Source organism: Triticum aestivum, chromosome 4B, assembly GCF_018294505.1.
Source record: "Triticum aestivum cultivar Chinese Spring chromosome 4B, IWGSC CS RefSeq v2.1, whole genome shotgun sequence".
NCBI lineage: Eukaryota > Viridiplantae > Streptophyta > Magnoliopsida > Poales > Poaceae > Triticum > Triticum aestivum.
In genome coordinates, this window is record NC_057804.1 from 183,863,772 (window position 1) to 183,878,128 (window position 14,357).

The window sequence follows — 14,357 nt, forward strand, 5'->3', positions numbered from 1 at the left end:
GATTCTCCCATAATTGCCCCCCCCCCCCCCTCTTCAGCTTCTCCCATAATCGTCACTTCATATATTTTTTACAATCCTAGCTAATTAGTCCTTAATTAGGTAGGATTGTAAAAAAAATATGAAGTGACGGTTCTGGAAGAAGCTGGGGAGGGGGACGATTCTGGAAAAGAACTGGGCCATACTCCCCAAACCCACACCGATGCAGCCCATGGCCCAGGAGCTCACGCCTCACACACCACGCAGAAACGCAGCACTCGACGACTCAGCAGCCGCCGCCCGCTGTCACGCAGCAACCGCAGGCCGCCGCGGCGCCGCCCACCGGCCAGGGGGATTGCGGCACACATCAGCCGCCGCCCACGGCCGGACGGCCCACCGGCACACCGCACACAGCAGCAGCGAGTCGGAGTCGGCCAGCCCACGACTCCACGCGGCCACAAGCCCACAAGTACACGCAGCTACCACCGGCAACTCAGGCAACACCCAAAAATGAGCTCCTTCTTTTGATCCTATCATACCCTCAATCTTTCCAATTCTCCTGAATCACTACAATCTTCACATATAATTTCTTTGAACCATCCCCAGTTTTCGTCCCCTAATTTTTTTGACGCGTTCTTCTTCCCCTAAATTTCACTCAGGTCATCATCTATTCATCTCGTTACCAATATGCTAGCATAAACAATTCACTCAATTTGTTGTTTACAGATTACAAATTGTCGTATATGTAGCTATGTGCAAGGCCAGTCAAAATTGTAGTGCCTGGCAAATTATCATATATTCCCACGCGTCCTCTGTATTCCCTCCGTTTCAAAATAAATGACTCAGGGACGGAGGGAGTAGTAAATTTTGGCATAACTTCTTTTGATCTGCTCACTTGATCTTGTAACAAATAAGAAGAGAAGGTATACTGATTAATGCAAATGATTAGTTTGAATATTTTGTGTGTTCTTTAGCTTGGCCCGCCCAGCAATTCGTGTGAAGCTCCGCTACTGTCTGTGGGGTAACGGGGCTAGACAGTGGCACTGAAGGTGCAATTTTAGCTCCATTAAAAACATTTCCATTACTGGAGCCCTGTCTAGATATTCCTGTGGGTAGTGCTCCTTCGCCTCCATTCTCCCCAACTGTGCTAACCAGGGTGCCGAGGACCTCCCCACTCAGCCCAGCTTCCCCTCTGGACCTGGCCGGCTCTCCAACCCAGTCGCCGATGAAGAAGACCAGGACTTCCTCGACGTGGCTAAATTTCGTGCTTTGACCCTTTTTGAGAAGTTGTTCGAGATCTGACCCTAGTTTAAAAAAAATTCGAGATCTGACCCTTTTCCTACCGTCAAGGCCCCTGGCGGTAAGAAACTTGACCACGTCAGCGCAACACATCCCTACCGCCACAGGGGATGGCGGTAGCATGCGTAACCCTACCGCCAAGGTGCCCGGCGGTAGGTGCGCACACGCACTTGTCTGAAACTTAGAATTTTTTTGCGGTAGGGCGTGCAACCCTACCGCCAAGGACCTTGGCGGTAGGAAAAGGGTCAGATCCCGAATTTTTTGCAAACTAGGGTCAGATCTCGAACTACTTCTCAAAAAGGGTCAAAACACGAAATTTTGTCCCTCGACGTTGGTGGTGCTGCTGGAAATGCAAGCCGTATGAGCAGAGAGCTACCTGGTTAGATGTCTTTCCGCCTAGCACTGGGTTTCATGTGCTTTTGTTTGGGTGATAGGCTTTGAATGTTCTAGTTATCTGCTACTTTTAGCTACTTTAGCCTTTCCAGACGTTCTTGCTGTAGCTTCCGAATCTTCAAACCTTTGTTTAGAACTTGTGGTTTCATATATATCGTAAGGGCCTTTTGAGCCTTCCGGATGATCTAAAAATTACTCCCTCCGTAAAGAAATATAAGAGCGTTTAGATCACTATTTTAGTCTAAACGCTCTTATTTTTCTTTACAGAGGGAGTGTAAAGTAAAACGAGATTAGAAGGAAGTGAATGATCAAGCATCATCGATTTCACTGATACAAAGGATATATATATGCATGTCTGCGGGAATGCATCCAAAGGATGACATTTACATGTTAAGAGAGAGAAGGGAAGCGACTTCTTGGGGTTGGACTTTGCTAACGTCGTTTTACAATAGAGATGTGCTAATTTATCCCTAACAATTAGATCATTGTGGCGGAAGCTTTCCTTCGAGGAAGGATGAGAATAGCGCTAGGGCCCTGTGGGGCTGATAGTAAGGGACCATGTGCCCTGCTCCTTTGACTGTTGCAAACACCAGGCCCTTGTACCCAACCACATAGCCGGCAACCTGCCATTTCAGGAAGGAACCAATAAACAATTTTTAGCTTCATTGGCAGGTGCACGTAGCCATGTAGCTATAGGAATTAGGAAATAATGATGTAATCTGAAGTTCTCTACTGTTCAGCATTAGTCAAGTGATCAGCAATGGATTCTTTACCTCATTGTTGACGCGCCATGGGCGCCAAGATGTTTCTGTGGGCAGGTCAAGAATGTCCAGTGCGTATTGGGTCGAGGTCACAGAACATACTGCATCCATATCACCACTGGTACGCAAGGGTGCAATTGATTAGGGATTAATAAGACATTAACAATTGATTGCTTTGGTACTTGAGAAACAGAATCCGGGGGCTATATATATAGGAGTACCTGTACAGCCATATCCTTGTGCCACTTGAAATGAGTTTCCTGATCGATGGCAGCACGGTCTCCGGTGAATCTTTCCAGTTATCGAATACAAGTTGACTGCTTGAGTGAGACACTGAAATCGATTAGAAACATATTCTAATTCTAATGCAAGTTGACTGCTTTCCTGTTATCGAATTTTCCTTGATATTCCTTTAGTACGAGGTTGCTTGATACCGAAGACTGAGAAAATTCCCAGCAGTAAAAAAGGTTTATGCATAATTTCAGATTGATGCCCCTGCACAAGCAAAAGTATAGTCTGTATAGGGTGAAGAATCTTATGCCATTATGCCCTCTTTATTGTTCACTTTTTAATACCTACCGTGGTCTGTGGTTCACAGAGTCTTAATCTTTGATGGCTGGCTTATATAGATTATAGGTACCTTTTTGGCAGTAAAGCAAATCAGAAGTGAGTAGGCTTACAAGTACTTCTCTAGTGATGAAGTTCTTAGGGTCAGTCATATAAATAATTTGTGATTTGTACTTAAATGTATAGATTACCTTTTCAGATAGCCCTAAGAAAACAAAAGAATGGAATTATTCCTGGAAAATAATTGTGCCTAAAATTGGCTGCAAAAAATTGAAACCTACTTGGGTATTCCAATCTTTATACCTGCAATCCGTCCATGGGTATTTCAACCCTGTGGTGTTTGCGTGTAGGGCTCTTTGGACCTCAGGACGATTTAGATAAGATGAGACATAGTGATTTGTGCAGGGATCACCGAACACCACCTTACATTACATTGGTCAGCCACAAATTCAGTATCCCAAGAGGCATATATGTAACAAACGAAATTTGACAAATATGTGGATTAATGTGTTTAATTGTGTATACCGGGTCACTTGATCTGAGAGGACTGGAGGCATCACGGCATATTGGTGCATAGATGCTGTAGTCATCAACATTACCCTTCTCCTTTATGGCCAAGTTCATGGCATTATCACAATCTTTAGTATATGTCCCGTTGAAGCCACAGTTGGCCTGTACAGCTCTGTAGGTTTTTCCAGAAATCATAGCATGCATCCAGAAGTAGTCAAATGTCGCTCTTAGAGTCAAATTGTATTGCAAGTCTGCGTTGCCGATCTGACCAAATTTCAGAGTGGTATCATTGATTAGAATCTTACTGGCATTAGAAGCTTCAAAACAGTTATTGTTAAACACTTACAGCAACACCTTTAAGCTTGACATTAGTCGCGCCTCTGGCTCTGTTGTTAGAAATAATCAAATTAGCTAGCTCTGGTACATAGTGACCAGCATAACTCTCGCCGGTTATGAAGAAATCACGGTCTCGGTACTCGGGAAATCTCTCCAGCCAATTGACAAGGAAGGTGTACGCATCATCTGTGCTTCTTTTGTCACCAGTGTTGTGATAGTCTCTTGTCGTGTTGGAGTATGAGTACCCAACACCGGCTGGGATCTCAACAAACAGCATATTTGCTACTGCATTTGTGGATGAAGACTGGTAAACTCATCTGGGTATAAATGCGACCTCTTTGTTAACATTTAACTATTGGCAGGGCTGGAGTGAATTTACCTGTGTTCCAAGCATGTTTTTTCTTGTACAGTGTCTTGTTATCACTGTGGACAGAGAAGGGTCCAAGTTCTAGCATGGCTCCAGCTCCAAAGGATGAACAACCAGGGCCTGCAGACCTCATTAGCAATAGTTCTCAAAGAAGGTTTGTAACAGGATTCAATCTCAAGTGCACATCTGCATCGTTGCTGGTCTCACTCACATAGTTTTATGGTTAAATTATACTGCAAGTTTATGGATAAGCAGAGCACATATGACATACCTCCATTCATCCATAGGACTAGTGGTTTCTTGGAAGGATCTTGAGGAGCCTCAGCAAAATAGTAGAACAAAGCCCTTCCAGCATTTGCATCCACCGTGACATATCCTGCATATTGTGTGAATTCCGCTTCCTCCATCTGGCCTGGCATTGCTATGATCTTATCCCTCTCTCGCTGATAATCTTGTGAGCCACCATGGACCGAAGAACTAGAAGGGCTCTTGCTCGCAGATGCATGCTGTTTTGCTGGGACATATTTCCTGGATATTTCCAATTGATCAAACTCAATAGGGTATTTGGGCTTGTTGCCAGTATCTGTGTTTGCCACACAGAGGCAGAACAAGGACCAAAGTACTACTAGTATGCCTCTTTTCATCTTGATAGGAAGCGTGTGCATGTGTGTTTGGGGTCCTGTGCTGTGTTGCCATTGGCCAATCTTCATTTATAGCGGGACATTCTGTTTTAGTTGTGGGAGTCCTCCAAGGAAACCATAATCTTGTTGATTCTTTGACCTTTCCCCGCTCCAAGTTGGCACTCAAAGGTGCTTAATATTCCATCTTTGTCATGGCATCTATGTTTGTGTTGTCATTTGTCAATGGTGTTCTTGTTCAATTAAACTGATGGTTCCTTTTCGTCGACTGTGATATAACAAAATCTGCATGATTCCCGGAGGACCTATTCCCAGCTCAGGCCAGATTGGGGGTGTTTCATCTATCACAATATGTCCTAAGTGCATTGTCCACATCATGGTGGCAATGCCACCCTCTTTTTTCTTTTAACAACAATAGCACAAGCACGTCTGACCTTCACTGAAACAGATCTCATACACCATCATAAGCTTCTTGTACACTCAACTGTATCCTCAAGATTCCCGGGAAACCTTTACCTTTAGTTTACTTTTCTGATGTGTTGTGTATTCCGGCCCAACTAAAATCAAGTTTAAAAAGAAGGCTGTTTCATTGCATAATTGCCCCATAAAGCTGGAATACATAAATTTCTCATGTCCTTCATCCAATTCCGGTTTAGTGCAACTGGTCATCATCATACATACATTGTATTGCATTTCATATTTATGTGTGGCAAGGCTTCCCGGTCACTTTTCTTAGTGCGGACTACGGGTCCGCTGGTTTGGATCCCGTTTGCGCTGCGTTTGGTTTGTCAACGATGATGATGGCGAGTAACGTTGGGTCACGGCATGGCTTGGTAGTCAGCTTTCTTGCTTGTCCGTGGGTTCTCTACTTCTATGTGCTCTGTTTCGCCTTGTTACCATTAACTCAGAACTTCCCTTTCATGAGGCCGACCAAGTGGTGACACATGAAGGGTGGTCCAGTTGCAGCGGATCTGGTCAGCGCAGGCCTTGCACATTTCTCCTGTGAGGCTCATCCTCAAAATCAGAGTTGTCTTCTCGCTGGCGTGTTGGTTGGCTGCTGTGGCTTTTTCGTGCTGATTTGTGGAGCTTTTATGGTTAGCTATTCTTTTGTGGTCGCCTATGGTGAAGTCAGAGTTGCCAAACAGTGCGCGTTGAGTTTGTGCAAGTGTGGCCATGTCTGTCGGTGGTGTCCTGGGTAGACGGTGGTAATCTGCTTTGTGCTTGGTTTTTATTTAATTAACTGGGCAACTCTCTTCGATATAATGACAGAATCTGGAGTAAGAGTGACTCGAGCACTGTAGAGATGGACTGGCACCTTATGAATTATGTTACCATGAACTAGAATGTTGATTCCTTCTCATGCATGTTTCTTAAGAACTGCTGTTTGCAGTTTGATATGACTTACGGATACACCATGGAATTGTTTGCGCATATTCCATTTTGTTCTTTAGGTATTTTGAAACGGAGGCAAAAGATTTGCCTCATATATTAAATAAGGAGAGGAGAGTTTGTTACAACACGCATCCAGAATACGGCATGACAATTATTCTCGCAATAGAAAAGACCCTAACTTCTTTGCCCCGGCGGTGATCCAAAGGTTTGCCTCGTCGATGATGGTGTTGAGTAGAGTTGGCGGAGGCTTGCTCTTATGCCGGAACACTCTGGCGTTTCTCTCATTCCAAATGACCCACGACACAAGCATGGTGATCGAGGCCTTCGCTCTTCGGTTGGTGGTGCCCACGGCGCTCATGCTCGCCCACCATGTCTTGACTGAGTCGAAGGAGCTCCACGCCGACGTGTCCATGTCGTGTATGAGAAATTTCTGAATAACCAAATTCCAAAGCCTCAACGTGAAGCGACATCTGAAGAATAGATGTGTTCCACATTCTTGCACTCCCCTGCACAAGGGGCAGGGGCCACAATTTGGCCAACCCCGCTTAGCCAGTCTATCAGCGGTCCAAATTCTATCTTGCAGTGCGAGCCAAGCAAAGAACTTGACCTTCGGTGGGGCCCAAGGCTTCCAAACCATATGGTCCATGGGGGAGAGGACCAAACCCAAAAAAAGTGCCCTGTAAGCAGAGGCCGCAGAGTAATGCCCAGAGTCCGAGTGTTTCCATACTATGTCGTCCTCAGCAAGCTCATCAAGATGCACCTCATGCAGAAGCATCCAAAGGGTGAAGAATTGTGCTACGTGTTCGGTGGAAACAACCGCAGGTGGCCTGATTTTGAGGATCCACGCGTTTTCCTTGAGGGCCTCCCGTACCTTCCAATGTTTCCGCAATGAAGACTCGTAGATGAGAAGAGCAATGTCCTTGGGCTTGCGCCCAAGAAGCCAAGGGGATTCCCAGAAGGGTGTCTTCGCCCCATTCCCGACCTTGATTGTGGTGCTAGCATAGAAGAAGTTGAGATCTTCCTCATCACACGGGTTACCTCTCCCAACCCACAATTTTGTTGGGTCCTTCCATTCATACCAAGGCCACCGCAGTCTCAAGGCCCGCGCGAACTTATTGGTGTTGAGGACCCCAAGCCCACCATAAGCAAGCGGCCGACAAACAATGTCCTAATTGACCTTGCATTTTGCCCCGGTTGTCTTATCTGACCCAGACCACAGGAAGGCCCTCTCAAGCTTGTCGATGTTTTGGAGGATGGTGGGCTGTATCACAAGCGGCGTGATGAAGTAGATCACTTGGGAAGCGAGCACCGACTTGACAAGAGCCGCGCGTCCAATGGTGGTGATGTTCTGGCCCTCATATGTTGTCAATCTTCTTGCCACCTTGTCCACAAGGAACTGCAAGTCAACGATCTTTAGCTTCCACACAGAGAGTGGTAGGCCCAAATATCATAGAGGGAAGGAGGCCGTAACAGCCGGCAGCCCTTGGGTGATTTGCCCCAAGTCAAGGTTACCGCACCGAATCGGAACCATCGAGCTCTTATGGAAATTGGTGCATAGACCAGTGACATCCCCAAAGCCTCTCAGAATAGTCGCAAGGTTGTCCACATCACTTTTAATTGGAGCTACAAACACGGCTGCGTCGTCCGCAAAGAGGGAGGTACGCACCATGACACCTCTCCCTCGGAGCTTATGAAGCAGCCCCTTTTTTGTCGCTATGTCGAGGATACGCTGTAGGGGGTCAATAGCTATGACAAACAAGAGTGGAGAGACGGGGTCCCCTTGGCGTAGCCCCTGGCCGTGCTTGATGGGAGCACCAGGTACTCCATTCAAGAGGATCCTCGAAGATGAGGAACATAGGAGTGCTGCAATCCACTCTCGAAATTTGCTTGGGAAACCTCGTCTCCGAAGGAGGTCAAGCAAATACTCCCATTTGACAGAGTCAAAGGCCTTGCGAATGTCCAACTTGAATAGCAGGGAGGGGGTCTTGCTCTTGTGAAGGCGCCGCGCGAGGTTTCGAACATACATGAAGTTGTCGTGGATGCTCCGTGTTTTGATGAAAGCACTTTGAGCGTTGGAGACGAGGGTGGACATATGCGGTCCAAGCCTTATGGAGAGCACTTTTGCAATGATCTTGGCGATTCCATGAATGAGACTGATGGGTCTATAATCGACGATGCTCTCCGCCCCATCCTTCTTGGGAAGCAACACAACATTCGCAGAATTGAGCCAATGAAGATTTGTTGTGTGGAGGGAGTCAAAGCATTGAATCACCCTCATGAGGTCGTGCTTGATGATGCCCCAACACTTCTTGAAGAAGAGGCCGGTGAAGCCATCCGGCCCAGGCGCCTTGTCGCTAGGCATGCTATTTATTGCCTCGATGACCTCCTCCTCGGAGAAGGGAGAGTCAAGCTCCTGTAGGTCATGCGACTCCAGGTTAAGTTCCTCCCAATTGAAGTCCTTTGTGCTTGCCCTTCCCCTTTTCATTATATGCGAGAAATGGCCGTGAATTATTTTTTCCTTGGCGTTGTGATCGGTCACCCACCCTTGATCATTCATGATACGGTGAATGTGGTTTTTCCTCCTTCGCGCATTAACCCGACGATGAAAGAACTTTGTGTTGGCATCACCTTCTTTGATGTTTGCAATTCTGGCACATTGCTTCTTGCGTGCTTTCTCGAGCACAGCCAGGCTTATGACCCTTCTCTTGAGCCTAGCCCGAAGGTCGAGCTCCTCGGGGGAGAGCAGCCTTCTCTCCTGAGCAATGTCAAGGCGTAGGATCACCAAGAGGGCGGCATGGAGATGGACCTTAGCTTTAGAGAAGAGACCCCTACTCCACTGTGAGAGGCGCATCGCCGTTTTCTTTAGCTTGTGGAAAAGGATAATGTGTGGCTCGGTGTGCTTAACGGGCTCGACCCAGGCCTTTTGGACCACCTCACTGAAGCCGGGCATAGAAGTCCAAAAGTTCTCGAATTTGAAAGTCTTAGGCCTCCTAGGACCCTTATCATCGGCGAGCAGGAGCGGGCAATGGTCGGATAGGGATGAAGAAAGTGCATGGAGCACGTGGTCGTTGAAGGTGATGCCCCACTCCGCATTGCAAAAGAAGGAGTCAAGCTTGCTCAGGGTTGGGTTTGCCCTCTCGTTGCTCCAGGTGAATCTCCTATTCTGGAGGTGGATTTCTTTAAGCTCACAACTATTGAGAGTTGCACGGAACCGGTTGATTTGACTGGTGTTAACATTCCGCTTGTTTTTATCCCTGGCCCGATAAATCTGGTTGAAATCCCCGGAGGCGATCCACGCGACCCCAACAGGCGGCTTCTGGCTAATGAGCTCGACAAAGAACGCATCTTTGAGCGAAGGGTCGGTCGGGCCGTAGACGGTTGTGATCTTAAATCTCACGCCCGAATCCCTGACATGAACCATGGCTGAGAGGCAATAGGTTGTAGAGGTGATGTTGGACATCTCCAGCAAGAGATCATCCCAGAGCAGGAGGATGCCTCCCCTTGTGCCATTTGCCGGGCGTTGCGCAAAGCTGCGTAACCTATGGCCTCCCAAAAACGCGGCCGTGAACTGGTCGATATTGTCAAGCTTCGTCTCCTGGAGGCATACCACATGGCAGGACGAGGAAGCAATGGTTGCGTTAATTATGGACCGCCTATCCGGGCAGTTAAGGCCCCTAACATTCCAACTCAAGAAGTTGATCGGTTGAGCTAACATGATTTAAACATGAGATCCCTGGAGCATATGCACGTATCATGAGCTGGGACAACCACAATAGCACTTGGCATAATGGCAGGGGCAGCAACAGACTGCTTGCACCCGGTTACAATAGTAGACTCCCTGAGATGCAACAGCAACTCCACAGACTTGAAACTAGGCATGTAGCCAGCATGCACACAAACTTCTACTCTAGAGATACCTTGGACCCAGTACATAGACACCCCAGGACATGCATTTGGTTGTACTAACATTTAACAAGATCAACCCCAGTTTTGAGCAAAACTGCTTAGGTTGCAGCCTGCTGAAGCTCGGCCTCCTCATCGGCCCTCTCCAGGTCCAGCGCGCCACCCCCACCGTGCGACAGGAGGGCCTCCTCCACAGCATGCGCATTCGCGTCGTCCAGCTTGAAAAGCCCCCTCATGGCCGTGATCACCTCCGACGACAGGTGCTCTTTGAAGCGCTCCGCGAAGGCATCAAAGGTTGCAGCAGTCACATCCTCACCATCCTTGACGATGCCGAGGGAGCGACAGACCAAAATTTCTGCCGCTGTAGCCACCGGCGTGGCCCTGGGGCGGCTTGCCGCCCACGTCTTGTGCAGCGAAAGGGCACCGCCAACCCTAGAGATGGTCACACCAGCCATGGTTTTCCTGCGAGCAGCAGGAGCTCGGGGTGGTGTTGGAGCAGGGGTGGGTGTGGGCAGGATGGCTTCCTGGCGATCTTCAAACAAGGGTGCAAGGCACTGGAGGCCGACCGCACCGACAGCAGCCCTACGATGCCGCACGGGCAAAGGAGTGCGGCGCAGCAGCCCACTGGACAACAGGTTACCATGGCTGGAACTTTCAAGCAAGTTACCCTTTCAGTCTGGAACTTTTCTGTGATAAAAGTAGATGCTAAACTTAAGCAGTGAGTATAGCACAATACTTTCACCAACGGTTACTGATAACATTGGCTGTTCACAACAGCCCTGTCTGGCCTGAGATATTTCTTTTGGGGAAATACACTCTCTTTTAGGTAATATAAGAAAAAGCTTGCTTGGTCATGCATGGTTACTTTTTCTTTCCAAATATTTTTTCATTTTTGTTCAAGTGTCGTCTTTGAATTGGGGCATCATACTACTCCCTCCGTCCCATAATATAAGACGCTTTTTGACACTAGTGTAGTGTCAAAAAACGTCTTACATTATGAGACGGAGGGAGTACCATTTTGTTAGTGTGTTTCATCTCTTTTTCCCTTCCTTTTGTTTCGTTTTTCTAGTAGGTCGTTATGCACTCAGGGATGCCACTTTGGGGCTAGAGTTGAAAGACGAATTCTTGGGCAGGAAGCATAAACTTTGGCAGAGAATCCCACCTTTTACTAGTGTACATATATGAAGAATTTCCCCAAAAGACAACTCATACTGACAAAGAAGTTAGTGAGAGCAAGGAAGATGTGCATGCCACAAGGACTACAAAGGGAGCAAAGAATATTTCTTTCTGCTGGTGCTCTGGTTCCTTGCAAAATCATTTTTTTAGCATTTTGAATAAAGAACAACTCTTATGCTCAAGTCAAGTTTTACTTGGTGCAGAAAGCTTTCACGATCATGAACGGTGGTCATGCAAAAAGGATTATCCAATTCTCAGTGGGGCATTTCAGCATCCGTGTATGTTTGTTTGACTTCTGTGGGATGCAAATTCCTACGCTTGTTGCGTAAAATAAGGCGCCTTCTAGTGTTGGATGGCCTGGGCGAATAATTGGGATGGCGATGTGTAGAGAACGTCAGATAATTGTTTGTGGTCAATTGAAAGGCACAACAGCTTGGGAGGGCCTTCGTACACAACGAAGTATGTAAATCTAGTCAACAAATGTTCAGCATGGTGGTTTTTAGAAGTACCACTCTTTTGAGAGCAACGATTCGGTGCGCAGGCTCATCTGCACCTGCGATGAAGAAAAAAAAACTCAAAACAAATATTAGAAAAATTCAAAAAAAATCAAATATTTTTTGCATGGTAGATAATTTGTTGCGTGAGGTGCGCCCTAAATTTCACATCATTTGGACATCTGAGTAGCTTTCGACAAAAAAAGACAAATTTTGGGTCTGTAAAAAAGTTTACTGTTCATATATTGTTCTGACCCATTTTGTCTTTTTTGTTGAGAGCTACTCATAGTCCAAATGATCTGAAATATAGGGTGCACCTCACGCACCAAATTATCTACCATGCAAAAAAAAGGGTTTTTTTTTTGTGAATTCTTTCTTGACCAGGTGCAGATGAGTCTAGACACAGAAATGGATATTAGCACTCTTTTGCATTAATGTGGAACCTAGAAAGATCTCACCATCCTAATCGGACGCACATTTTGTACAAAAGTAGCAAAATTTGGAATAAGCAGATTTGCTTTAGTTCAAAGATATTGGGAGGAATAGACGACTAGAGCCTGCAAAGTCATGTTTGGACCTTTCTAAAACTGCAACATGTTTCAGTCTAGAATTTCATGTGTTTCGGGACCAAGCTGAGGGGGCTTTGCTGTTGGGTATGAAGATTAACTAATCCAAGAGCCAGGTTGTAACCCTGGCGGTGCAACACGCTGGTGTCATTTGGGTCACGATCTTGTTCAATTGTTGGCTCGTCCACTCCCATATCACATACCCGGGCCTTCCAGCCTCCGACAAATATCTCATCAGCTCTGACTGGGACCACATACCAACTGTATGTAAGTTATCAAGTGTGGCAAACCCTGGCAAGACAAGATTATGTCTTCTGGGTGAGACTTACGCTTGCCAATGCTTATGTATAAGCTAATCCCTCTTTCTCCATGGGGCTATTTCTGTTGGGAGATGGGACCCATCATCAGCTTGCCAAAGTTCTTGTGCACTTATTTTGGGAAGCGAGACGCCTCCAAACAGAAGTATCTCATGGTTAAATGGTAGACTTATGTAAACCTAAATGCAAGGGCGGCTTGAGGATTACAAATTCAAGGAAGATGAACCTTTCTTATTCCTTTAAAATGGTTTTTTTTTTGGTAAGAAACGGATATGGAAGACTTTGAAAAAACAAAGATAGTCTATGGGCTCAGATCCTCAAGGCGAAGTATTTCCCCAACTCAATTGTCTGTGCAGCGAAAAAGAGTGGTTCTCAATTATGGAAAGGAATCCACAAATGAGCTATACATTTTACTTGTGGGTGCTAAGCTTGAAGTGGGTAACGGCGCCAACACCAAATTTTGGTTATCCAAGTGGGCGCTTAACCTTTCCCCTGTTTTCCAAATACCAAGATCTCTTTTCTCATTGGCTCAGATCCCGACATCATGGTTCAAAATGTGTTCCTAAATGGCAACCCCAACATTACTTTCAAATGAAATCTTGCCACCACAGTGAGATCATCGTGGGAGACGCTTCTTTGGGATTTGGGGCCCTGCCAATTGTCCAACAACAGGGACGTCATTACTTGGAATTTTGAAGCTTTGGGTAATTTCTCAGTCAAATTGACTTATGTGAAACCATTTCACAGGTCTCGGATCTGCTTTGCTAAAGCATTGTGGGCTAATACAATTCCTCTCAACATTTGGGTCTTCCTCTAGCAGGATGCCAGAGACCGTCTCCCCACCGTTATCAACCTTTAAAAGCGCCACACCCTTGGGAATGACGTGTGTGTGCCCTGTGTGGAGATCCTGAAGACGGCAACCACATCTTCCATTGTGCTCCAGCTAGATTCTTACGGAGTTGCGTTAGAGAGTGCTTCAATTAACAACATTCTATTGTTACTAGCTAGTACTCACGGGCAACATCGTATTCTAGTCTAGCGTGCTTTTGTGGCTTTAACCTAAGCCTTGTGGACTTGCCGTAACAAAATTGCGATGGGAGGCAAAATTCCAAGCCAACATGTTGACTATATCTTCAAACAGTCTCTATTTTTTAGCAGTGCAGCCCGTTGGGCAAAAACAAGGATACTGCGTAAGCCAGGACGATCCTATCCAAGATCAAGGGCTTCCACGTGATCAGTAGAAACAACGCCGCCTGAGTTGTGCTCCTCTAGATTTCTATTTGATGCTGACTTGTTTTGAGCTGTCATGTTTACCTTTGGTTGTTCTGCAATATGAACCTTATTTGTATGACGTTGGCCTTATTGGTTTTATTAGTTTAAAGTCGGGCATATCTTGTGCCTTTTATCTAAAAAAATGTTTGAGTGGACGAAAAAAATCTGCGGAACTAAGTGCAAAGGAACCTACAGAAAAGTTCCTAAAGATCCAATGTTGTGAATATAATGACCTCCGATAGGAAAAATTCCAAGGATTCGAACACTTCGAAACCCTTTGAAATCCCTTTTGATTTAGAGGATCCCTTAGTTTAGAAGAGTAGGGTCATCATCAAGATGAAATACCAATGACACATGTAATGGCAGATATACATGGACTCTCTCTCTCTC

The 14,357-nt window shown here is 46.2% G+C and overlaps 1 protein-coding gene across 2 annotated transcripts; it reads right to left on the bottom strand.

Annotated features, from left to right (window-relative positions):
* Nucleotides 1-1,990: 1,990 nt before the first annotated feature.
* LOC123091711 (serine carboxypeptidase 1) lies at nt 1,991-6,004 on the bottom strand. 2 transcript variants are annotated; one of them, XM_044513310.1, is made up of 9 exons: nt 5,375-6,004; nt 4,481-4,792; nt 4,222-4,329; nt 3,853-4,127; nt 3,522-3,770; nt 3,300-3,418; nt 2,651-2,746; nt 2,442-2,547; nt 1,991-2,291 (listed from the first exon to the last, which is right to left on the bottom strand). In XM_044513310.1, the coding sequence occupies exons 1-9, from the start codon at nt 5,538-5,540 to the stop codon at nt 2,151-2,153; spliced, it is 1,572 nt and encodes a 523-aa protein (XP_044369245.1). In that variant the 5' UTR covers nt 5,541-6,004; the 3' UTR covers nt 1,991-2,150. The 2 variants fall into 2 exon arrangements, with proteins under 2 accessions (XP_044369245.1, XP_044369244.1); XM_044513309.1 differs by lacking the exon at nt 5,375-6,004 and having other exon boundaries at nt 4,481-5,032.
* Nucleotides 6,005-14,357: the final 8,353 nt, after the last annotated feature.